A 27,308-nucleotide genomic window follows, 5' to 3' on the forward strand; every position below is an offset into this window, starting at 1 on the left:
TCAGATGCCCTTATCTAGAGCAACTTACATTATCATTTTTTATACAACTGAGGGTTGAGGGCCTTGCTCAGGGGCCCAACAGTGGCAGCTTTGTGGACCTGCGATTGAACTCGCAACCTTCTGATTGGTAGCCCAACACCTTAACCAATAGGCTACCACATGCCCCATGTTGGAATTGTCATGTGATCTACAACTTCGTAGTAACCTTCAACAGGTCACCAAGTATGCTTTAACAACAAGGAACAACATTTAATACTTATGGCTTTTACCAAACAGTCCTGCTGCCTTATGGGATAGTGCATTAAAACACTGGCTCCAGAGTCTTAGCTAAAGTAGTAGGGAACGTCACACCTACTGTTTTTTTAAATACTACATTCAGAAATCTTTTGGCATATAGCATCTACTATATAATAGGGTAGTATAATAGGGTAATATTTGGAAGCAGCTCAATGACACTAGCAGCAATGCAGGAGAACAGATTAATAGGGATGCTGTTCCTGTATGCCACAATGGTTTAAAATGGTGTACATTGTGAAAAGAGAACAAGTGGGATCTAGCTGTAACAGCCAAAATGTAAACCAGGCCTGAGGGAATGAACATAAAGCCAAACATGAGAGGTCACGCGAGAGAGAATGTTCTTTGTGTTTTCTGTTAGTCCCTGACTAATACTTTAATCTAGAATCCTGGAGCTGTCAAATTTCTTACAGCAGATGGGATGCGATCAATATTGATGTATTTACTGTATGTAACTGATAAACTGACAGTTGTTTTAATGTTGCTTTGCCTTTTATACAGCTTATTCAGAATAGCTGTTACACCCTATGCACTCAGTACACACCCCTTTTGCAGAATATATTTCTGTTCCTCAGCCAACTGGCCTTCCAAAAAGTGAAGAATGATGGATGTTCTTATATTTTTGTTGGATGACTGATGAAACAAAAATAGTTCTCAATAATGTACTTAGATTTGGATAAAGGCGAGATGCTATAAATCATGTTCTTTTCATCACGATATCATTATTTGTCAGCATCAACATTGAATAGGTAAGCCTTTTTTTTTTTTACTATAGACATCAAATCTGATAAATCTGATCCGAACATCACACCCATATGTGGGCCGTTTTTGCCAAACTGTTGCCATGAAGATGGAAGCACACAATTGTGTAGCATGTGCATCTCTTCATTAGACCTAAGAGGCCTAAATCTTTTCCAGCATGACAATGCTCCTGGGTACAAAACAAGGTCCATGCATACATGCTTAGCTACGGTTGTAGTGAGAGTCCTGACGTCAAACCCCACTGAACATGTTTGAAATGAACTGGAACCCTGACTGTACCCCAGGCCTCGTCACACTTACAACATCAGTACCTGACTTCATTAATACTCTTGCAGCTGAAGGTGCATAAATCCCCACAGCCATGCTCCAAACTCTTGCATAAAGGCTTTCCAGAAGTCTGGAGGCAGTTATAGCAGCAAAGGGGGGACTAAATCTGAAATAGGGACATTCCGTTAGATGGTTAGGTGCCTAACACTTTTGGCCATACAGTGTATGTATGCCTTTGAGGAAAAAGGGTGAAGTTTAGCATCTGTGTTCCAGCTGAACTCATTTCTGAGCTAGAAAAGTATACAGTGAATTGCAAATCTTTTGCATGGCTGCATGGTGCTTTGAAACTTTGCACTCTGCACTGGTTGCTCTTTATGCAGTAGTGATGAAGATTTGACCCTTATGAAAACACACACACACACACACACACACACACACACACACACACACACACACACACACACACACACACACGCACGCACGCACACACACACACACACACACACACACACACACACACACACACACACACACACACACACACACACACACACACACACACGCATTGGGTCAACATTTCACTAACAAACCAGAAAGATGTCCATATGTTCTTGCTGACATAATTTCCTCCTATCAATGTTTATGTATCCTAAAAAGATACATTTTCTCAAACACACACACACAAACACACACACACACACACACACACACACACACACACACACACACACACACACACACACACAAATGATACAGAAATGTGACAGGATGAAATGAGCAATCTTTGATTTTGGGGTCATTACGTATGCTTTTTGTCTCTCTGTCACACACACACACACACACACACACACACACACACACACACACACACACACACACACACACACACACACACACACACACACACACACACACACACAGAGTGCACTCTGTATTAATGCTTGAATCGAAGAAGGAAAAACTATGGGAGGGGGTGTCTTCAGCTAAATTAAAAGCACATGCTGCAAGTAGGCCGAGAAGAGATAAAACCTACACACCAAACTTGCTCTCTCTCTCTCTCTCTCTCTCACACACACACACACACACACACACACACACACACACACACACACACACACACACACACACACACACACACACACACACACACACACACACACACACACACACAGAGAACATCTGTACAGCATGAATCTTGCTCATTTCAGGTCTTTGGTTACAGTAACATCACAAAAAAGTTTAATGGTCTTTTTTCTTCTATTTCATTGCATTGTTGAATCTAGTGCAGTTCCCCCCCCCCCCTCTAATCTGCTGTGAGCATCAATCAGTAACCCAATCAGCTGATCAGTCACAGTGGGGTGCTGTGTAAATCTCACCTTCAGTTTCAGCTTCAGGTTTATTATCATGTGTAAAGAGCGCTTTAAACATCTATATAAAATACAGTTCTTGTGCTACAGTTGTACCACCGACCCAGACACAGTGAAAACATGTGGAGTAGCTCTTACACAGTAAAAGAAATAGCAACTGTAAACACTGAGCACAAAAAAAAAGACCATGCAAGGCTATTAATGTGCTATAAGGAAGTTAAAATAATAGTAAACTGTAAATAGGTTATGCAGTCAAAAAGTAATACAGCGAGAGATATTGCACATGTAATATAAGGCCAGTTAGAGTAAAAAAAACTAAGTAGAAAAAAGATGAAAGGTTCAAGACTATGTTATTGTCCCTATACTGAGTACAGCACAATTAAAACAGTCCTTACAGAACAATTCACTTTTCATTTGGTGCAAGCAACATTTTTTAAGAATTGAAATAAAAACAAAAATGATAGAAATAATATAAATTCAGGAAAAAAAATAATTCTACATTTAAAATTGTTATTTATGCCTAATAAATAAGAGTGAAATAACATTGGCAAGGAAAAACTCCCTGAAATGTTAATAGGAAGAAACCTCTAGAGGATCCAGACTCACTTATAAGGCACTTCATAATCTTGCACCACAATACCTTACTCAACTTCTCCAGGTTTACACTCCTTCACATGCACTCAGATCTTCATCTTCAATTACTCTTGTGGTACCTCGGATTAAACTTACTACTATGGGTGCCAGATCTTTTAGCTATGTTGCCCCCCCGCCTATGGAATTCTCTTCGCCTCGATGTTCGCAATAGCGAGTGCTTGTTGACTTTTAAAATGCGTCAAGTCTTATCTTTTTATACAGGCTTTCTTATAACATGTTTTATTGAGACTTAAATGCACTTTACATGTATATGCTGTTTGCTTATGTGTTTTGTTTTATGCAGTGACCTGTATATTGCTTGTAAGGTGACCTTGGGTGTTCTGAAAGGCACCATGAAATTTATTATTATTATTATTATTATTATTATTATTATTATTATTATTATTATTATTATTATTATTAAAAGAGAACCCATCCTCATCAGAGTGACACCAGATGATTATGATGTGATTAAAAATAATTTCCCTTCTATACATGCTGGCAGTTTTTTGTCTAGGTCCATGAGTTAAGAATAACATCTTTCATAAAATAATATGAATTATAACTAAAATAAATAATGTTCTTTGTATGAAACATTTATCTACAGTGGGATCCAAAAGTCTGAGGCTTTTGTTTATTGCTTTTCTTTTTCATTTCTTTTCTAAGACAACTTCTTTATTAGAATCTTTGAAATATTCACATGAATTTCTGACATTCTTAATATTCTACAAATACTCTACAAACTTTTTTTTTTTTTTTTTTTTTTTTTTTTTTTAAGGCTAACTCCTAATATCATTTTAGGGAGTTTTTAAGGATACGTTATAAGGATATAAGGATAAATAATTAGATATCCTAATTTTAAAGTGTGTTAGCCTAGTGGTTAATCAGAAGGTTGTGAGTTTGAATCCCAGCTCCACCAAATCTGCTACTTCTGGGCCCCTGAGAAAGGCCCTCAACCCTCAATTGCATAAAATGAAATAAAATGAAAGTCACCCTGGATGCAAGAATCTGCTAAATGTCATTAATTTGGATTAATCATGTTCTTTGAAACAAACATTTGAGACTTTTTGAGAGAGAGTGAAATCAATTATTAATGGCTAATACTGAAAGCAATGCAAGTTTCATACATGGAACTGAACATAACCCGATCACATTTTCAGGAAGCTTGAACTGCTATTCCGTTGCTGCTTATTACAAAATAGTTCAAGCTGCTTGTGTACTGAAAGCAGCCATTATTGTGAGCTTACACTATACTTGTATACAACATGTGGGGTTTTTTGTCTGTTTGATTGATTACTTTTATTTTTATTCTGTCATTTTTATCCTAACAGAATTTGCCACATATTACAACTTTCACAGTCACTTAAATACAAAGAAGGATGTTGTTTTTCAGTGGTAAAGACTGATTGATGTTTGATAGGAAGTGTTGGTGTTTTATATTTTAGTTTTTGCTGTCACAATTTGGAAAAACTCAGCCTAAACTAAGTAAAATAAGGAGAACAAAGAAGATTGTTCTGATTTTAAATTGCTCTGTGAAAGAATTTGACTTAATCCCAAATAATCCAATCCATCTAATCCACAATTGATTGATAAACTGTGCACTATATAAAGTAATAACAGACACATCTCCCTCTGAAGATAAACACACACACACACACACACACACACACACACACACACACACACACACACACACACACACACACACACACACACACACACACACACACACACACACACACAACTGATGTGACTCAGCAAACATTCAGGTCCTTGTTACATAAACCGCATAAGATCATAATGATGTCACGAGATAGAGAGTGTCGCTGGTGTTTGTGTGTGATAAATCGCAGTTTTTTTGGATTCTACACAATAATATGCACATATATATATTTATATTCACACACACACTTGGAGGACCAAGCATGATCTCCTCAGAGACAGATCTGAGGGAGTTCACCTCAAATGCTTTTGTACACACACACACACAAACTAATCCGAAGTTAAACTCAGTTTTTGGGTGGATCTCCTTTTTCTTCAAACCCTGCCCAATGTTTTATTTGCAAAAAAATTCATCAAGTTCTTGAGAAGACTCCTGACGGTGTGTGTGTGTAGCCTTTAGTGGTTTGCATCATCACAAGTAAACAGATTATGTGATGTTCCCACCCGACTTATTGTCAATAACATGTATTAGACAAAACGCTTAAAAAAAATTCTGTATAAGCCATTTTGATTCTTATATGCAGCAGTATGTCTACTTAACTGTTGATGAAGTTCACCTGCTTGATGTTTGGACACACTCCTTGTCACTGAGCTTATTAAAGAGGAGCGTTTACCATATATGGTGATTTGATGGCTTTATGTGAATGACTCTTACTCTAGAATTCTCAACATTGCATTTAACTGCACAATTGTTTGATGCACAATTTAATAAATACTGCAGACTTGCTGTATACATAGAGTCTATAATGCGCATGATGAACATCCTTTCAACACACTTACTACTGTTTGATTTAATTGTATATAGTATAAATATTGAAAAGTCATCATTTCAACACTGGAAAAACTGAAAGCAGCAAAAAATAATAATAATAACAACAACAACAACAACAGCAATAATAATAATAATAATAACAATAATAGTTATTATTGTTATTATTATTATTATTATTATTATTATTATTATTAATAATAATAATAATAATAATAATAATAATAATAATAATAATAATAATAATAATAATAATAATAATAATAATAATTAATAATAATACTATGTCTAGACATATTTAGTTATTTTTTGGGTTTTAAATTTTCTTGTTTCTTTAGAAGAATATTTTGCTGATTTTAGGCATCAATTTCTAGAAGAAAAATTATCTTCATAATTGGAAAAATTTAAAACTTTGCAGTAGTGAAATAGAAATAGGCTTAATAATCATATATTGTCATATGTTAGAAATTTTTTTTGCAGTGTAATTGCACTGTCCAGAAGAAAATATCATTCAATCTGGATCCTTCCTCAAGTTTTTCCTGGCCATATCTCCTCTGGCTTGCTTATTATGTATGTTTGGATTTCTGCATAGAGGCTTTGTGACAATGTTAATTATTAACCTTTTTATTGTTATAGTTATACAAATAAAATGAAAGTTTACTTAAGAGCCAGGATACATTTCTATTTAATTAATTATTTATACTGTACATTAATTAACACTGAAAACATAAAATATAACATTAAATAACATAAAATGTTGACCTTGAACAGCTCATCCACAATGAAGTCACAAGAATCAACCGATTACTGTGTTTTATCGTCCAGACATCAATGGTCTAAGAACGTTATTTGTCTTATACTGTAATTCTAATAAAGTGTCTACTCAGTGTAGTATGTGAATGACTTTGATTCAATTATATTTATCTATGTTTTTCCGGCTGTCTTTCTTTCTAGTTCTGTGCCCCATGTTGTGTAAAAACGGAGGTGTGTGCATTCAGAAAGATCGATGTCTGTGTCCTGCCAACTTTACTGGAAAGTTCTGTCATATCCCTGTGTCTTCATCCTCCACTACTTCCAACGAGATTGAGAAGCTTCCGCCAAGTGGTACTTTTCCAGCCAGGCAGGGGCTGATGCGTTCAGAATATCTCCTTCCCTTACAGAGTCGACAGCAGAACCAAACCAACGGTAAGATGAACTAATTGCATGTGGACTGAAGGAAAACTGTTGGAAACAATTTTTTTGCACAACAGCCAATAGTCAAGGAAATGCAGTGAAATGCAGGATATTTTCACAAATGGTAGGTAGTTTGCACATAGATATAGTACTTTACCAATTACAAGTCAACGAAACAAACCCGATATAAGATTATTACACTCATTTCTAGGTATTATTTCTACTTATTTCAAGCTTCACATTTCCTTGTATTGTAACAATATGAAGGTTGAGACAAAGCTGCATTCTCAACTATTTTATTTAGGATGTAGAACTAGAAAATTTTACATTCAGTTTACAGTGTAGAAGTTCACATAGTGTTACGTATTTCACTAAAAAACAGATTGACAATTAATTGTTACTGAATACATTAATGTAACATACAGCAGTTAAAAAGAAATGTGAACCATAGGGAGAACATACTGTATAGACTTTCTTTTTAACTGGAGGATTGTTATCTGTAATTGTCCATAGTGTGAATTGTTATGTAAATGTGTGTGATTGTATGCCATATATGTCAAGCAGGAACATGAATATCAGACGAGTTATTACTACCATTAAGTCAAGTCAAGTCAAGTCAAATCACCTTTATTGTCACATCACCACAGCACATGTGCCATGATGAGTGAAATTCTTGGGAGCGAGCTCCAGAAATTGCAGAACCATTTATATACAGTAGTTACGAAACAGAAAATAAGATCAATTTACATGTGTAAAAGATGCAATGTGGAAAAGATGCAATGTGCACACAGTGTAATATTAAACATATTACAATGCACTACACATTATATATTAGAGGTGAGAAGGGGTGGGACTAACAGGAGATCGGTTAATATTAGAGATTTCGTAACACTATCACAACTGTCATTTATTCCAGATTCAAATAGTAAATGATACACTCCTACACATAATGAGTAATGTTTGGCAAGGAGTCCCGGTCTTGCAATCTCATGACGATAGGGTAAACACTTTTCTGTTGCACCACTCAAGAGCCTTTTAATACAGTCTTAAACATTCAAACATTTTTAACATTTCTCTCCAGGACACTCATTTATCACTATCCATGCTGCTTTTAGAAAATAAAACCCCTCTTTTCTAAGTGTAAATTAGTGAAAAGACTTCACTATTTACACTGAATTTGCGTATATTTCTGTAAATTTTGATATATGAAATTTGTTAAACTGCGGAAATCGTAGTAGCACACGACTTTGTGTAGTCAGATTTTTTGGAAGTGACAGTTTATCATTTATTCACTGCTATCCATTTAAATAACTCTGTTTCATAACTGGGCTATAAAGAACCCCCCTTACTTGCATACTCATAACAAACTCCATATGGGTAAAGAGAACAGGCAATGATTATATTACATTTTGATCTCTTGTTTTACCTTCTCCTAATGCTCACTACTTAGCAGTGCTATGTTCTCTTGCCCAAGGTCATCCCATTAACTTTTTAGAGCAATAATTCTCAATATAAACCATATTGGTGGAACTGGAGCCCCTAAAATACTTCCTATGCTCAGGGCTTTCTTGCTCTGTCCATGACTCTGTGTTGTTTACACTGAAATCTTGCACAACTGAATTATTTTCACACATTTGGCTCATGGATATACTCTGAGGAGCACAGTGGATCTCATAGGCTGTTTGGTCTTAGAAACAGCTTTTTGTTAAACAGTTTATTTAATTAAGCATTTTATTCAATGGATGCATGTATACAGTAGTAGGGATGAAAATGTATTTTTAAAAGTCATGAACGTTTAATAAATAACTGTTATTAGTGTGACTGCTAGCCTTCTCTGGTAATAAACAACTGTTTAAAAATGAAAATAGTAACTAATAATAGCTAATAGTGGTGTGGGCTGTAACTATTATGCTGTTTATTAAGTCTGGTGTTTTAAAATGAATCTTAGATTATGTTCTTCTCTTCACTCCTCAGGGAATGGATGTAAACAAATATGACCTTTGGACTTCAAATTGTCTAGCTGGATTTTCTTTTTTTACTACATGATGATTATTAGGACTGGCATAGTAATGTGCTAAAGTAGCATACTGTACGAAACAATGCTTCACATTAATTCTTTCTTTCTTTCTTTCTTTCTTTCTTTCTTTCTTTCTTTTTGTTTTGATATTTATTTCAGCTTTATGGTGCTACAGAAAATTATTATTAACAAAAACAACAACAACAACAACAACAACAACAACAACAACAATAATAATAATAATAATAATAATAATAATAATAATAATAAAATGGCTTAGAACAGGCTTAGCAAGTCCACTGAATGATGCAAAGGAAGAAATGGAATGAAAGTACAATCAAGAAATATAAAATAGCACAAAAACAAAAAACAAAAAAAAAAAACAACAACAGAGATTTACTGAAGGTGTGTGTGTGTGTGTGTGTGTGTGTGTGTGTGTGTGTGTGTGTGTGTGTGTGTGTGTGTGTGTGTGTGTGTGTATTCAGGGTCTCCTCTGGTGACTGTTCGAGTGCATCATCCTCCTGATGTAACGGTGAAGATCCACCAGGTGATGAAAGTCACTTCAAGTTCCAGCTCGGAGACGGTGGCACGATCATCAAGCCTCTCAGGTTCCCATGGCAGCATTGAACATAGCAGCACATTTCTGGCAGACAGAGCAGAAGCTCCACGTGCTCTTGTCCAGGCCCAAACTTTCAGGGGAGATTCTATCTACACAGAGGCTTCTGGATTTAAATATTGCTTTAGAGAAGTCCGCAATGGACAGGTGAGAAACACACATCTAACAATCTGACAATCTTTTGACCAGTGAAAATGATGACTGAATGGCTGCAGTAGGAAAACAATTAGAAACAGTGGCTTCAAGCCGTTCCTATAAGAGTATGACAAAATACACCATTTGCACTACCCTACTATGGATTATGCTTTAGTAAGCACTATGAAGTTTAGGTTATAACTTCATAAAAAATAATCCACTGCACAGAACATGACATTGTACATGACACACTGTTTACTACAGTAGTATGTGGTTTAGGATTGAACTGATGCAGCAGTGCTTACAAATGAACTGTAGTGATGCATCAGTACAGATATTGGTATCCATCTAATACTGTGCTAATTTTCTTATACTTATTAAAATTGCTCCAGTACCAACATCTCATACCCTGTGCTGCTATGTAATGTAAGCCTAGTGTACCTCGATGTACAACATGACATGACTGGCTATATTTTTCACCACTGAAACACAATTCAGATTATCACTAATGAGCCTTCTGTTTGTCTTCCACAGTGTAGTTCTCCCCTGCCTGGGCTCCGCAGTCAGGAAACGTGCTGCAGGGGAGATGGTTTAGCATGGGGAATAAAAGAGTGTACACTCTGCCCTCCAATATCAGGTAAGCCTAGGACACGCACAGGGCTGTCAAGTGTCACGCATTGAGAGTGACAGTCACTCATTTGGGTCTTTTGTCACACTCTCCCGCCACACATCGTATTTCTCAAGCAGAAGAACTTTTGGACTATTTATCATATATTTAATATGCCGCAGCGCCCAAAATGAATCAGTCCGCACCACTTAGTCAAGCCTGACACTTATCAGCCAATCAAAAAAAAAGAGGCAACACAATAGCCAATCAGAAAATAGCACTATCTGGGTAATATTTAATGCAACAACCAATGAAAAAAACATTCATTAGCGAGGGTATTTTCGATGGTCGGTTTGAACAAAACCTCAACACGAAACAATCATGACCCTAAAAATGGCTGGGCTTGAGCCGAACTGTTTTAAATGGGAGCAACATTCCAAATGATAAAGGAGTCCAAAAAGGCCTCTCTCTCTCTCTCTCTCTCTCTCTCTCTCTCTCTCTCTCTCTCTCTCTCTCTCTCACTCACACACACACACGCACTCGCACACCCACACAAATTAATAAATGGAAATTCAACCAATACTTTGTATTTGGTAAAATTGCGGTCAGCGATCCTTACCAAACACAACAATTACCCCCATTATTTATTTATCTCTTTTTTTTGTGGTGGGGTGGGTGGGTGGCTGGGGTGTTGGAGATGTCACGCTTGCCTGTCTTCAAAACTTGAGAGCCCTGCACACACACACACACACACACACACACACACACACACACACACACACACACACACACACACACACACACACACACACACACACACACACACACGCACGCACACACATATAAACAGAGCAATTTCTTCTCATCCCACAAATAAGCAGTTCTTATTTGTATATGACTGCAATATTTATCCCACCATAAACATTTAATTTAACTTATTTTATTAGGTTTGGTATTAGCGTCACAAAACACTTTCAGAACAATGTCCACAGTCATTACTGTTCTAGATATATACACATAAAAGCTTAAATGTTCCCTGTAATGCATAAGTCCTGCTAACATAAATTTGTGCCTATTGAACATAGTTTTCTTCACCATCTAGTCCTCGGTTGTGGAACAAGAATGGGCTTTTTGTGTTTATTTGCTAGTTCTGTCAAATGACCTCAGCTAAATCATGTACAGCCTCTCTCCAGAAACACACAAGACCATCACTATGCTAGTGTTAAGTCTATTTAGATTGAGAAGGGCTGTGGATTATGTCATTGAGTAAAAGTCTGAGTAGCAGCCACTAGCACTGGGTGCGGTGTCTCGATTTTACAGCATGACAGACAACCTTGGTAGCGCTGTGGCATTTGCAAATAATCTGGTTCCTTGAGACAGTATGTTTTTTTAAGATTGAAGGCTAGCCTGCATGTCTGAAAAACTGTTTTTCCCCAGTTTGGGAAATATGAGACAAATAGACCCTGTGATGCTACTGATATTTCATAAGTATGCTCCAGGCCTACACATGCACAAATAACGAAATGCATCTATTTAAATGTTGATGCCTGTGTTGTTATATACATATATAGGCAGATATCATGGTTGTGCATATGCAATAAACAATACTACCTCACAGCTCCATGGTTCCCAGCTTGATTCAGCTTGGGATCCTGTCTATGCAGAGATTTGAATGTTATCCTTCTGTTTTGGATTCCTCCAGGTTGCCTGGTTTCTTCCAACCTCCCTAAATTAGCTACATTAACTTGCACCCACATGTTAATGGTGCCATGAGATGAGAAGAGGTGAATTCCCATCTTAAAACCATACAAGAATAAAGCAGTTACTTTGAATTAATATATATGTAAGGCCTTGCTGGACTTAAATGCACATATAAATAAAAGTATGTACGTAATTATTCATTTTATTTCAGCTAAAGAGACACTGAACAATACCCTGACTGTTTTTTTTTTTTAATCGAGAGTTGGTAAGAAATTAAAAGTGTCAGCTTTTACTGATAAACTTAAATTCCAATTACTAAAGTCAACTGGGTCAACATAATAGCGGCTTAAGTTTTATTTTCATTACCAACAAGCATACACATATTTCAGAGAATGGCTTAAATTACACCACAGAGTAGTTCATTAATATTAGTTAACCTAACCAGCTACTTAAATGTCACTTGCACTTGCATGTTCTGTCTGGGGCTTCATATGTTCCATCTGCTACTGTAGGTTGTAGCTAGAGAGTACTAGCCAAGTCTCCTGATAGGCTATCTGATACTAGAGGATCTATTGCAATGACATCACACAGTTATGATTGTAATTGGCTGTCATCACCTATAAACAGATGGATTCCAGTGCATTCTAGTATTCAGTATTCAGCCCAGTTAGCTTGATTAGCTCTTTAAACCTGGCCATTTGATAATGGATGATAACTGCAAGTCAGACTAGTTTAAGTGTAAAATTAAACACAGTTTAAAAAAATGATGAATGTCAATTAGTATGGATATGAACTATTAAATAGTTTTGACCAGTTAGAGAGCCATAGTCAGTCCTGGATGACCAGTTTCTATTTACGAAGAGACAAAGATTGGTATGAAAATCATAAGGTACTTTTTTCTTGTCTGGCGAGCGTTGTGTTTCGATAGTTTGCATGCTTTCATTCAGGGAGGAAGGATCTGATTTAGGACTGGCAGGATATATACAAGGGTTGAACAAAATAATGTGAACACAGATGAAATGCATAATATCTATATTAATAAGATGTTGGACCACCATTTGTATTAATACAACTTCCAACCTTCTTGGAATAGATTCATGCAACTTCTGAATATCTCCTAGTGGAATTCTGTACCATTTATAAAATTTCACCAATCCCACATTGTTTTGGTGATATTTAAGTCAGGTGATTGAGCTGGCCAGGGCCGTTGAAGTTCATACTGGTGCTCCTCAAGCCAAGACTGCATTACTTTGGCTGTGTGTATGGGTGCATTATCTTCTTGAAAAATAACAACATTTGGACCACTGGATGCAGCTAATCACTAAGAATTCACAAATAAGTACTGCCAGTAACTTGACTACTGTATGTAGGCTAATGATGGAGCCAAAAGAATTCCAAGATATGGTCACCCAAATCATCACAGATCATCACAGATCCCCATGTTTGACAGCTAGAACCAGACATTCCAAGTTATGTGCTTCCTTGGGGGTTCTCCATACATAAACTCAACCTGCTATTGGGAATAATGTAAATGATGATTCATCAGATCACATCAATTGTATTCAGTCTTCAGCTGTCCAGGTTTTATGATCATGACACCAGTTTTCCTGCATTTTTTAAGTTTGTCTTAAACTAACCACTGCTGCTCACTTGTTTTTTTTTCTGGCATGCAACCTAGACAATATATAGTGATGAAAAATAAATAAGTGATAATAAATTCATTACTTTTTTTTACAGCAGCTTACAAAAATAATATTTACCCATACAGTATAACAATGGTAGTTCACGGTATTTTGTCCATCCCCTGTATGTGAAAGTGCATCTGCTTAGGGATTTATTGGCCATGGGGCTTTCATGTGCTCTTTTCTTATCTGGAGAAAAAAGGGCCTGAATTGCTTCTTAATATATTCTACATCAGGATCATCATATGAGCACACAGTTATTTTATAAACAGTTACATCTTGTTAAGGAAATATAGGATTCAGGATCTATCTATCCTTCTTGAGTGCTTTAAAGGCTTGATCAGTTTGCCTGTCCCAGATGGGTCTCTTGGAGCCACCATATAGAAGAGAGGCCAGTGTAACACTAGCAATATAGAGACAATTCTTTTGAACTGGAAGCAAAATTGCTGACGAAGGCCTAAAACAGCATAACCACATTTTCAAAATGGCCAGAACTGAAAACAAATTTCCACTTGTCATCTTCTCTTATGCTGAGAAGATGCAGATTGCTGAATCTGCTTAGATGCTTTAGCTATTCAAGGACTATAGGGACGTCAGTATAGGGATAACAATAATGCTACTATGGTAATCAGTGTATCAATGCCAATCCTTTTTATAGACGCTATATTTCACTGTTTGGTGCACAGATTAAGAAAGAGAATATATACAATATTTAGGTGTGTTGTGTTAGGAAAGTGCTCTACAGTGCAGGAAGAGGGCCTATGAGGAGGAAGGGTGCATGTCTTTGTATTGCTAAATATTCTTAAAATTGGAACAACAGCCAAGAATTTTTGGGGATTGTTGGGTTGAATATGGACTCTCTGGGAAGGTGGAAGCTATATTGAGGATCAGTTTTATACAAATTTTATGAAATTCACAAAGACTATATTATTATCTCTCTCTAACAAGTAGATATGAGTTATTTTCCCTTTTTTGATTGCAATCAGTGATATTTGTTGGATTTAGCCAATAACAATATGGTTGTCACATTGTTGAAGGCACTGGCTTTGAGCTGGACAATAACAGTTTGGTTGATGATGAGTGCCATAGATGCCATCTATGGATTTATCGGTTCTTGCAGTGGTTGCCGGGTTTACTTGCAGGGTTTACAATGTCCTGTCCTCAAAAAGGTTCCCTGCAGCTCTGGTGGCGATATGTACTGAAAGGCAAAAGGATGTCTGAATGATGTATCACCACTAGTTTGTTCCCTCTGCTACAAAGGTTCAGAATTCTGGTGCATACTCACCTGCTGTCCTTTATCCTCCAATCTCTCTTCCATCATCAGGAGGATAGAAAACACTGTATAACAGTTTTTAAAATTGGTCATAGGACTGCATCACCTTACCTCAGTTTTATCTGACTGCAGAAGCCCAGTCCAGAGCTCTACATTACTGTTTGACGTGTTAACAGTTTGACATGTCACTATTGTACTTGCACAAAGTGAATGGTTAGATTAGGTGAGGTAAGCACTAACACAGAACAGGATTATTGAGTTTATTGTGCATGTTGGAATGGCATCTATTTGTACAGTATTTGCTGTTTCTCCACATTAAGGCGCTGTTTGTTGGTGATGGAATAATGTATCCCATTAACCTGCTGCTCCATGTTCTCAGCAACAGAAAAAGCAAGATGAAAATCAGGTCAAAAATCCTCAGGTGTCATTAGTCCTTAAGTGATGTATTCATTGTTTACTTCCTGGTTATGCATGTGATCCTGTTTCTGATCTGGTGATAGGTACAGGTACTGTAGTGTAGTCTGGCTCATGACTAATGTTGACAAGGCATGACAATGTTTATGCTGAAATTGTCATCCCATATGTTGTCAACACTGATGCTTGAAAAAAAACCATCAAGCATCAGAACAGAATGTCTAAAGATTTACATGATGAATGGAGGAATTGTTTAATAAATAATTTGGGACTTGCATCTGGATAAATAACAAAGTATGAAAAGGATGCAAGTTCAGGTAAGGCACATTAATGACTATAGCAAACCATTCGAAAGCAAAAAAAAAAAGGCAATGACCAGGCAATTAGCACACAGGATTCCAGAGGCAGGCAGACTGAAAAACAGAAAATGAGAATACTGTAGATGATCAAAATCCAGGGTAAAGACTACAACAAAAATGGCCCTGTAATGACAGTACACAAGGACACTGTGCAAATCCTTTGCAGTGGATATGAAACACACAATGGTTTAAGTATACACAAATCAGGAAGAAGTCTGAAAACAGGTGAGACTAATCAAGACACACAAGGGTAACAACCAGTGACAATACAGGGGTGGAGACATGTCATGATCTGAAACTAAACACACTTGGTAAAACAAACAAACCAAGCAGAGGAGCAAAACCAGCAGTAACCCAAGCTGAACTTCACTACAGTACAAAGAATATTTGTCAATTTTTCTAATGAAAGTTATAAATATTTTTTAAAAAGTAAAATCCACACTTGTAATCATAAGGATCCCTGAGCATGGAAATAACTTTTTAAAACTTTTGAAATAGTTTCCATCAAGATGTTTATACAGTATTAATCAACACTAGGACAAAAGGGGCAGTTTTAAGAAGAATGTTACAGCTTTATTGTAGCACACCACTGATCAGAAGAAACAACTACAGAAGCGTTCTGTCAAAGTTGATCATGTTAAATACGTAGTTGCATAAATCTCCTTTGCACAATATTCAGGCTGGGCCAGCATGATTAAGCAAGAACATCATGTGTTATGAAATCTGACCCAAGGGATGTCTGACTAATACACAGACCCGCTGAGAACATGAAAACCTGGAAAAATATTTAGCACGGCTTTTAATTCTGAGCAAGATGTTCTGCTTTTGGGATTCAGTGCAGCTTTATTATCGTTCAAAATATGCACTGCAATCTAAACCAATTAAGTTCTATTTTATACTCAGATAGAATATCTGAAAGGTTTTAGCTTAACAACAATGTCTTATAAAGTTTCAGTTCTGTGTACACAGAATAATTATTGTATAATGTTTACACTTCATAGAAACACTTAATGGACAGTAATTAATACATGGATAAATGAATGAATGAATGCTGCATTATTGATGTTGTCATGGAAAATGCGGTGTTCCAGCAGCACAATACTAAATGAACTGCAGATACAGAATGAGGAACCACATCTGGGAATACAGAGGAAATGAGAAAATACTATTTGAGCTCATTCATATCACTCAAATGAAAAACCTTTTTTTTATTACTATTTCCACTGGCAACAGATTAGTGGACAGTAGTGGACATACACCAATCAGCCCTGATATGAAAACCTTTGACAGGTGAAGTGAATAGCATTGGTTATCTTGTCACAATGGAACCTGTCAAGAATTGGGGTATATTAGTATCTAAGTGAACAGTCAGTTCTCAAATTTGTTGGAAGCAGGAAAAACGGTCAATTGTAAGGATCTGAGGGTCAGAGAATCTTCAAAACACCAGGTCTTGTTGGGTATTCCCAATATGCAGTGGTTAGTACATACTAGAAGTAGTCCAAGGAAGAACAACCAGTGATCCAACAATAGTGTCTTGGGCAACCAAGACTCACTAATTCATATAGGGAGCAAATGTTAGTCTGTCTTGTCTGATCCAATAGAGTTTTTTCAGATTAATGGAAAAAACATTAATGCTGGCTATAAAAGCAATGTGTCAGAACAGTGCATCACAGCTGATGTGTATTGCTGTGTATGGTTGGTGACACAAGGGAGACCTACATAGTATTAGGCTGGTGATTTTAATGTTATGGCTGACTGGTGTAGATCAGCTCATAGTATGTTGAACACATTGCAAGCCCATAAATGAATGAGTATGAAATAAATTGTTACTCTTGAATTGTGGTATATATGAATATAAGCTAGGGGGGCACGGTGGCTTAGTGGTTAGCACGTTCGCCTCACACCTCTAGGGTTGGGGGTTCGATTCCCGCCTCCACCTTGTGTGTGTGGAGTTTGCATCTTCTCCCCGTGCCTCGGGGGTTTTCTCGGGTATTCCGGTTTCCTCTCCCGGTCCAAAGACATGCATGGTAGGTTGATTGGCATCTCTGGAAAATTGTCCATAGTGTGTGAGTGTGTGAGTGAATGAGTGTGTGTGTGCCCTGCGATGGGTTGGCACTCCGTCCAGGGTGTATCCTGCCTTGATGCCCGATGACACCTGAGATAGGCACAGGCTCCCCGTGACCCGAGAAGTTCGGATAAGGGGTAATGAATGAATGAATGAATGAATGAATGAATGAATATAAGCTCCCAACGCTATTTTTTAGACATTTAATTTCATTTTCAAGTGTGTTGGAGGAAAAAAAAACAATGTCTTTGTTCTCCTAGAACCCCCAGCCTGAGGCTGCTTACATCAGACAGCTAATATGTGTAGCTACATGAAAACATGATATTGTTCATAACAGAATAAACCATATTGACCCGCCTTAGCCTGAATTAGGAGGTAACTAAAGGGATCCTGCAATGTGACACAGATTATAATGTTGACTGCAAGCCATAAAGCGGAAATCTAGGCAGAAACACTAGTCGCATGGTCACAGTTCACAATAAAAAACAACTTCAGCATGTTTATGTAGTGACTAAGTATTAAGATCTGAGATTTCCAATAGTATGTTGGATGATTTTTATAAAGCAGCATGTGAGAGGAAATAGAAGATTAATCTGAAACCCTTAGAGAAATGATCAGAGAGGAAGACATCTCTTCTTGGCATCTTCTTCATTAAACCAGCATGAAATGTCTTTGATCTCTGAAAAGAAGCGTGTTCATCAGCTCTTGTTTTTAAACCTGGGAAAAGCATATATTTAAATATAAAATTGATATTATCATTATATGAAGATACTAAAGCCAAAAGTTAAACTTTTTTGTATTATGTTTCTTATGTTCTGTGAAGCTGCTTTGAAACAATGTTAAAAGCGTTATACACATAAATTTAAATTGAAAACTAGTCTGACATTAACAAGAATAATCAAAGACACCATCACACTTTACTAATATGATTCACCAATTCATGCTAACTAACTATAATATAAACATGGAAATATGGAGATTGATAATGGAAAACCTCTGAACTTTGGTATTTAAAAAAATAGCAATACAACAACTTTGACTCATGCCGAGCTCTTAAAAAAATGCTCTCTGTTGTCAATGTTGACTGTGTGTCTATGTGTGTGTGTGTCTATGTGTCTATGTGTCTGTGTCTGTGTGTCTATGTGTCTCTGTGTGTGTGTGTGTGTGTGTGTGTGTGTGTGTGTGTGTGTGTGTGTGTGTGTGTGTGTGTGTGTGTGTGTGTGTGTGTGTGTGTGTGTGTGTGTGTGTGTGTGGGTGTGTGTTTGAATTACTTTTATGAATTACTCTTGCTGTGTTTTTTTTTTGTTAATATGTTTTGAGTGAAGAAAAAAGAAAACTATGAGATTTGCATTCACAGCTGTCAGACCACATTCTTATGGGTAATCCCTAGGACAACACTACTGAAATGAAGCAGAGAAAATACAATCTAGGCCTATATATATAAGCAAGAGATGACAGTAAATGTTTGTTTTCTTTACAGGAAGTGGCACAAATGGAGAGAAAAGCTGTCCGAAAGGCTTTGAAAGGGTTAATGGTACACAGTGTGTGGGTATGTACAATTTGATATTTATAACAGGAAGTGTCTTTTTGTGTATGTGTATGTATGTGTATGTATGTATGTGTGTTAAATTATTACAATATTATTAGTAGTTGAATTGTACTACAACTTAATGAAAAAATTCCAAAAGCCAGAACAGTGTGTGTGTGTGTGTGTGTGTGTGTGTGTGTGTGTGTGTGTGTGTGTGTGTGTGTGTGTGTGTGTGTGTGTCTGTGTGTCTGTGTGTGTGTGTGTGTGTGTGTCTGTAACATGTCTAAAACCACCTTACTGTGCTAAAATAGAAGTCTATGAGTGGCTGTGCAGTGTAATATATAAATGGCAACCTTTGGTTCAACAACATAACAGACAAGTGTTGTATTATATGGAGAGACAGCAATGGCAAAGTGTAAAGCTTCAGTGCAAAAACACAGACATTGATTATTGTGATGTAGTCACAGGTGTGCAAACATCATGTATTTTACAACAGTTAGGGTTCAAAGAGTTCTTATATTTAGTGTAACTGGTAGGGTTCACTGGGTTTACCATTTTGCTTGTCTGGGATCACCACTACAGCGGAGTTAATTATATCCTCAAAAAATATAACAAACGATACCTCAGGTATATACTGTACAGTATCTTCTGACTTAAAATATAAAAGCTCATTATGTACAGATGAACATGAAGAAATTTCCCCATCTCCTTTCTATCCATCCTATATTTCTGACATCATTCGGCAATATTGTGTCAAATATATCAGTTTAATATTGTTTATAATGCTGTTATATGAAAGCAACATCATGCTCATAGCAACGTTGTTATACCTACTATCGGCTATGCAAAGAGAAGAATTTTGTTGTACTGTAAAGAAAAAATACAGCTACTATATACTGTAGCTACTACAGTGCTACTCTTTAGCAGTATGCATCTACTATACTGTGTAGATACACAGCTAGCATAGAGCTACTATACAGTGCCTATATGTGCTATACAACTTTGTTCTTCTTTTCTACTTTGTCTTATTTTTATATTAATATGATATTGTTGATGAGATATGATATATATCTCATTATATTGATAAATTATACAGCAGTTAGTTCTGGTTATTAAATGAGACAGTATAGGGGTATCAGCACTGGTCCTTTTTACTTTGAACTTAGCTCATTCAATCAGATTTTAGAATTTCTCATCTCTTACACATGGATTGCTGGGTTAACTTAAGTGAATGGCAGTCATAAGTACCATCATATTATGATAGCATAGCATAATAAAGAAATAAGAAAATAAAACTACTAATCTACTATCTGCAAGGGATCCTTTTAACGAGTCTGCTTTAAAAATATTCAGGTAGTTTGCTAGACCAGTTTTCTCCAATCCTTTTCTTCAGTGCTTACAGTTTTGTCCTCTTCAAGAAAATTTAGTTGTAAGCAGTGTGGACTGACCTACTGGTAATTTGTCAACTGTGCACTGCTCTGTCTTTACTTATCCAGTGCATGAAACATTGTGGGTGGGTTAATTATCTGTGAGTGATGTTCCTTGCAAATCTGCCAATCAGATATGTGATGTCACATAGCCCAGTATTAAGACCAGTGTGTGTGTGTGTGTGTGTGTGTGTGTGTGTGTGTGTGTGTGTGTGTGTGGGTGTGGGTGTGGGTGTGTGTGTGGTTTGAGGGGTGGGGATGTTGGGGGTTGTGACTTATCTCTCAGCTGGAGACAAACTGTCTATGACTCACTCTGCTTCGGAGAACAGTTTATTCCCAGCTAAGATACAAATAAGAAACCTTGTCTGTGTGTGTGTGTGTGTGTGTGTGTATGTGTGTGTGTGTGTGTGTGTGTGTGTGTGTGTGTGTGTGTGTGTGTGTGTGTGTGTGTGTGTGTGTGTGTGTGTGTGTGTGTGTGTGAGAGAGAGAGAGTGTGTCCATGTCCATCCTGAATCTCAACTGTGTTATTACATAACCATAAAAGATTAGTTCATGTTATAAAAGTAAAACGAATAAATTTAATGTGAAGTATTTATTGCAAAACATAAAACTCATGTTATTGAGAGAGAACTTTTTTTATTTGTCCCATAATGTTAATATATTTTAAACATTATAATATTTTGTGAAACTTTGCACTCTGTTAACAATATAGACTCAAATACCAATATACATTTGCTGTCCACTTAAATAGAAACACCTGTACACTTGCACACTAATGCATATAAGCAGTCAATCATGTGGTAGTAGCACAATCCATATAATCATGCAAGTACAAGTAAAGAGCTTATTTAATGTTCACAGCAAACATTATTTGCCTACTTTGGTTACTTTGTTTGTGGCATGGTATATTTTTTTACTAGATGGTCTTGTTTGAGTATTTTAGAAACTGCTAATCTGGGACTTTGATACACAACAGACTTTGGTGCAAAAAAACAGAAACATCCTGTGTGCAGAGGATCTGCAGGCTGAATACACTCTGTTGATGAGAAATATCAGGGGAGAATGAACAGCCTAGTCTGAGCTAATTATAAGGCTATAGTAACAAACCCTTGATGGCTATCATGGGCACACCCAAACTGGGACAGAAAAATAGAAAAAAAAAAGTCTGTTCAGTTTTGGCCTTTGTCCATTGTGGCCTCTGATTCTTGTTATTGGCTGCCGGGAGGGAAACGTTTGCTATTTTCATCCACCCAATATTGTGTGCATTCTGATGCTTTTATAGTTGTAAAAATGCTTGTATGAGTTACTATAGACTTGCAGTTTGTTCATTTTGGTCTGATCGCTCTCATCAACAAGTGATCAATTTTCTCCCATTCTGATGCTTGCTGTGAACATCCACTGAATCCACTAGATGATTGGATTTTTGGATAACTGCATAAATGAGAAGGTATACAAGTATTTCTCTTTATACAGTGTTTTCAATTGTGCACACAATGATGGCAGGAGATTTAATTAGATCATGCTAGATTAAGGGATTGTACTACCATTTTGGAAGGGTCAGTTTGTGTTGCATACTACAAATAAAGATTACAAATGTGCTGTGAGAGTTTACTGAGATTTTTCATGGATGAATGCCAAGCAACAGCATATGGATTAAATCAGTCTTATGTTGGTGTGTATACATTCGCCCAGAATGGGGTAGTGCTCTGAATATACTATGTACATTTCCAGTCATCTTTTCATAAATTGAGTGTTCTTTGGAGGCCTATTCTTTTGTCAGTTTACATCGTACAATAGTTTACCAATGAATCGGTTCAATACCCACAGATCTACATAGAGTAAATGTGACACAGTCGCACTGTCATAGCTCAGTTATATTGCCTTCATTGATCACCAAAATTATAGTATTGTATTGTTGTATCATGACAATTCAAATAAGCATATATGTCATTGTATCTTAGCCTAAAGTGGGTATCAAAATGTCTACATTTAATGCAAATAATTAAACCAAGATACATCATATATCATTATCAATGTGATAGAAACCAATAAAATTCAAGAACAATAATTGAAATGAAAAAACTTAAACAATACCTTGTTAAATCAGCTTTTCTGAACATCATATTCCAAAGGCTAATTGTCTGTTATTTCAGAGGTTAGTATGGAATCCTCTCCAATAAAGAATTGTATTTATGCCATGGCTTTGAACATGCTAAGGATATTATCATCCTGACCTAAGGTTATATACAACAAACTCCAGCTGTTAATGTACTGTAAAAGTACAGAGACAAGGAGGGACTGGAACATGTATATTTCTATAGTAGAATTTATAAAGCACACTCTGCTTGGGTATAATATGTGAATATTTATCATATACCATATAGCATATGAGTGAGATTCTGGTTCCATTTGTGTGAACAAACTCACAGAAAATCCATTTTAGCATCAGTTGGATGGAAACAACATGACCCACAAGGATACCCCCATATGCACCCACACACCTACCTCTCATCTTCCTCCTGGTGTAGATATTAACGAGTGCTTGCAGCCGGGTTTCTGTGAGAACGGCAAGTGTGTGAACACCCGTGGGAGCTACAGCTGTGTTTGCAAACCTGGCTTCTTATTGGATGCCTCACATGGCCTCTGTATCTGTAAGTAAAGGGAAAATGCTAGAACATTGAAAGCTGAAGACTCAAACAGCTACTATGCAGAGTCAGGTCCAGATGTCTGAGTTCACTGCCAACGTGGAATAAACATTCTAAACATTTTATTAACTAAAATAGTAGGTCAGAAAATATTTAATGTATTCTTAACATTTGCATAAGTTGTGTTGGTATAAGAAAATAATGTAGAGTTATAAGAATGGATCAGAAATAAAAATAATAATAATAACAATGTGTAACTCAATTTGAGGTCTTCTAGCCCAAATACAGTACATTGTTTTTTCTTTATTACTTTCAACATATTGCAGCCCTGCATAGAATATGGGTTGCGATTAAAACTTAAAGGTGTGATAGATGTCAGGTCTTGTGAAATATGTGGGCGAAGCTTCACTTAATATTAGCTGCACCCACTTTGAAGGGAAGAAGAAATATGTATAGACTGAAATATCAGCAGTTACTCAGAATGCTTAAACTCCGCATTGCTGAATAGTCCAGTGTCTAAAACGCTACTAACTGTGTAGTGATAGTACTGACACTCAGGATTCCTTTCTTAAATCATTAAAAGCTTCATGATATAGTTTTCTTTGTTAAGGTACTGTTTCTTGATCCATTTATTATTAGCTTCAGATTATGCATATTTGCCATGCAAATTATTTGTTTACTACAGAAATAATGATGTATTGGAATAAGCGCACTAATAAAAACCATTGGGTTGTGGGTTGTGTTGTTATACAACAGTTTAATTTAAACTGTCTGACCAATCAGAAACAAGAATTCAACTGCAGTATAAGACATTAGGTGTTATTAAATGTTGGAGATGGTAGTTACATTTAAATAATGAATAGTGAATAATGAAGGATTGGCTGAAGGATTTTAGTAGCTGATTAAGGCAACACACGTCATGGTAGTGCACTCAGACCTTTGGATGTGACTCATTATTTTTATTTTTTTTTTTACAAATGTAACAGTTAAATTCATCCAAACAATCATTATAATTCTTAGAAATGAATGTCTGATGAGACAGATATGCAAAGACTGATGTTTGAAGTGATAAACACGTTTGCAAGAAAGCATCGCTGGGCTGCTGACTTTCTTGTGCTTTACTGATGCCTCTGATCTCTACACTGTTCCAGCTGCCGTTTTTGTCCGCTTTGTTGGAATGTTGTTAATACGTTTTGTATATGGAAATATGTATGTTGTGTGTTTATGCTTTCATGCATGTGCATGTGTGTTTTTAAAAATGTTATGTCGGATATTGGTTGATTGTCAGTTCTGCTCTACTAAGCCAATCAGACTGCACATAATGGCCTAAAAATCACATGGTTAATATCTCATTTGTTACATACTTAACACACAGTGTTGAACATGGAGTCCATGGATGTCAGTTAAGGTTTTAAACACAAAATTATAAATAGTAATTAATCTGCCACAAACTGGAACACTTGAGCAACAGTGCAACACTGTTGTCTAGAAATGTACAGAAATCACATAAAATAGAGAAAGTAAAAACCAATGTCAATAATATTATAGAGACAATGCACCAGTCAGCCATACAGTAAAATCACCTGCATAATATTGTGTACACACACTTGTGACACCAAAACAGCTCTGATCTGTTGAGTCATGGACTTTACAAGACCTCTGTCCTGTTTAAGTCCTTCTACACAGCCCCATACACAGCAAGCTGTGATGGTCTGTGTGGTCTGACACCTTTTAATCATAGCCAGCATTAACATTTTCAGTAATTTAAATTACTGTAGTTTTTTTGCGGGATCAGAACAAAAATGGGCTAGCTTTCGCTCCTTCTTGGACAACCTTTGGTAGGTATTAACCACTGCAAACCAGATACATCCCACAGAGCTGCAATTTTGGAAATGTTTGATCCAGTCATCTAGCCTCACGATTTAGTGATTCTCAGTTTCACTCAGATCCTTAGACTTAGCAATTTTTCCTTCTTCCAACACATCAACTTTGAGAACTGACTGTTCATTTGCTGCCTAATACTGTATATCCCACCCCTTGACATATGCCATTGTAACAAGATAATTAATTTTACTCGCTTCACCTGTCAGTTATTTTAATGTTATGGCTGATCAATGTATTGTAAGTTTATCATGTATTTAGATCCATTTTTACCTATTTACCCAAAGTAATGTTAAATTGTCAGTTTTAATAGTACATTTGTTTTCCAATTGTATTTATCTAGATTTTACTTGCCACATTGTTGACTTACAACATTAACAATTTGATAATATAATATTATCAAAAATGAACATTGGTCATTTTGCAATAAGGTTTATTAAACAACAGATATAATTAACAGTATAACATTTTAATTGTGCATTGGTTTTGACTATTAATAATAATAATAATAATAATAATAATAATAATAATAATAATAATAATAATAATAATAATAATAATAATGTTCAGATTGATGTGTGTTGGATGATGTGACCACTTTGATTCATCTAAACACAGAAAATCATCTCTTGAATAAATAACACTGTAGAGCATGCCATCACAAAATCTCAACCTTACTGACAGTGTAGTAATCACAATAAGAGTTACTGTAAGAAGCCATATAATGTGTAACCCTAAGAAGAGGTCATTTGTTTTTAGTCTAAGAAAAGGAGATTCTCAAACTCTTTGTATACCCCCTACATTTTAAAATGACATTATGAATGCAAGTATTTGAAAATTTAGGTTAGTATTCAAATAAAAACATTAATTTGGGGGATTTTATTGCCTTCCACTGACACAATACATCAGCTCCAAGTTAAGTATCCTGGCTAATAACTAAAAAATTTTTTATTATAGTAGATCAGGATCACTATAACTTATTGCATTCTATTTAATTAAAAACAAATAAATAAACAAACAAACAAATAAATAAATAAATATGTTTTAATGATTAATTAATTATTAATGAATAATTAAATATTTTTATAAATAAATAAATAAATAAACAAATAAACAAATAAATAAATAAATAAATAAATAAATATTTTTTTTACCTCAGACCCCACATTGAGAATATATAAAGACAGCGTAATGTTCAAGAGTTATAAGAGCTGTGATTTTATTTGTGAAAAGATTGGGGTGTTCAGCAGGTCTAATCACTTTATTTAGCCCTAAACCTTAATAGACTGGCATGAGAAGAATGATGCATGTTTGAATCTGTGTCCCTGTTCACACAGTCTGCTTATAGTGTTACAGCATTTCAAGTTTGAGTCAAATTGTTTTGCCTTTATGTTCTGTGGGATGATGTTTTTTACCCCTATGCACAGCCCAGAAGGTGATTTCAGAGGAGAAGGATCAGTGTTTCCGTATTGTCTCTCAGGGCTTCTGCTCTATGCCCATTCTGAAGAACATCACCAAGCAGATCTGCTGCTGCAGTCGTGTCGGTAAAGCCTGGGGAAGGAAATGTGAGGCCTGCCCATATTTTGGATCTGGTGAGTCACTTGTTTTAATTTTGCATTGTGCCAAATTGCTGCAACATCATTGACTGTTTAAATAACTGTGTGAATGTGCAGGTAAACAGATAACAAATAAAGTAGAAGGTGAGTGTATACATTATGGAATGGGAAATTTATTTATTTATAAATTTACTTGCCCTAACATGAGATTAGACAGGATTTAATTCTCCTTTATATTTAATAAAGTGGCTGTTTGTGGTAAAGCTATTTTTCTCTAGAAGATTTATCTCTTCTAAAAAAGAGACCAGTTTGGGCAAAAATGTATTATATACACCATACCACTTGCCTCAAATGTAGCTAGTTAACAAGAAATGTATAGCCTTTCTTTAGCATTGTGTAAACTTACTGTCTCTTA

General features: G+C 36.1%; 1 protein-coding gene across 5 annotated transcripts in view; it reads left to right on the top strand.

Moving 5' to 3' along the window:
* Positions 1 to 27,308, top strand: part of LOC113638814 (latent-transforming growth factor beta-binding protein 4-like) — a 56,617-nt gene that overhangs the window by 1,710 nt on the left and 27,599 nt on the right. For 4 of the 5 annotated variants that reach the window (XM_047822432.1, XM_027140272.2, XM_047822431.1 and 1 more), the window contains exons 2-7: positions 6,769 to 6,999; positions 9,490 to 9,767; positions 10,290 to 10,392; positions 19,337 to 19,405; positions 23,340 to 23,462; positions 26,765 to 26,929. In XM_047822432.1, the coding sequence (XP_047678388.1) occupies positions 6,769 to 6,999; positions 9,490 to 9,767; positions 10,290 to 10,392; positions 19,337 to 19,405; positions 23,340 to 23,462; positions 26,765 to 26,929 (969 nt within the window). The remainder of the gene's footprint in view (positions 1 to 6,768; positions 7,000 to 9,489; positions 9,768 to 10,289; positions 10,393 to 19,336; positions 19,406 to 23,339; positions 23,463 to 26,764; positions 26,930 to 27,308) is intronic. The other variant, XM_027140276.2, reaches the window with a different exon arrangement.

The sequence above is a fragment of the Tachysurus fulvidraco genome, chromosome 13, assembly GCF_022655615.1.
Source record: "Tachysurus fulvidraco isolate hzauxx_2018 chromosome 13, HZAU_PFXX_2.0, whole genome shotgun sequence".
NCBI lineage: Eukaryota > Metazoa > Chordata > Actinopteri > Siluriformes > Bagridae > Tachysurus > Tachysurus fulvidraco.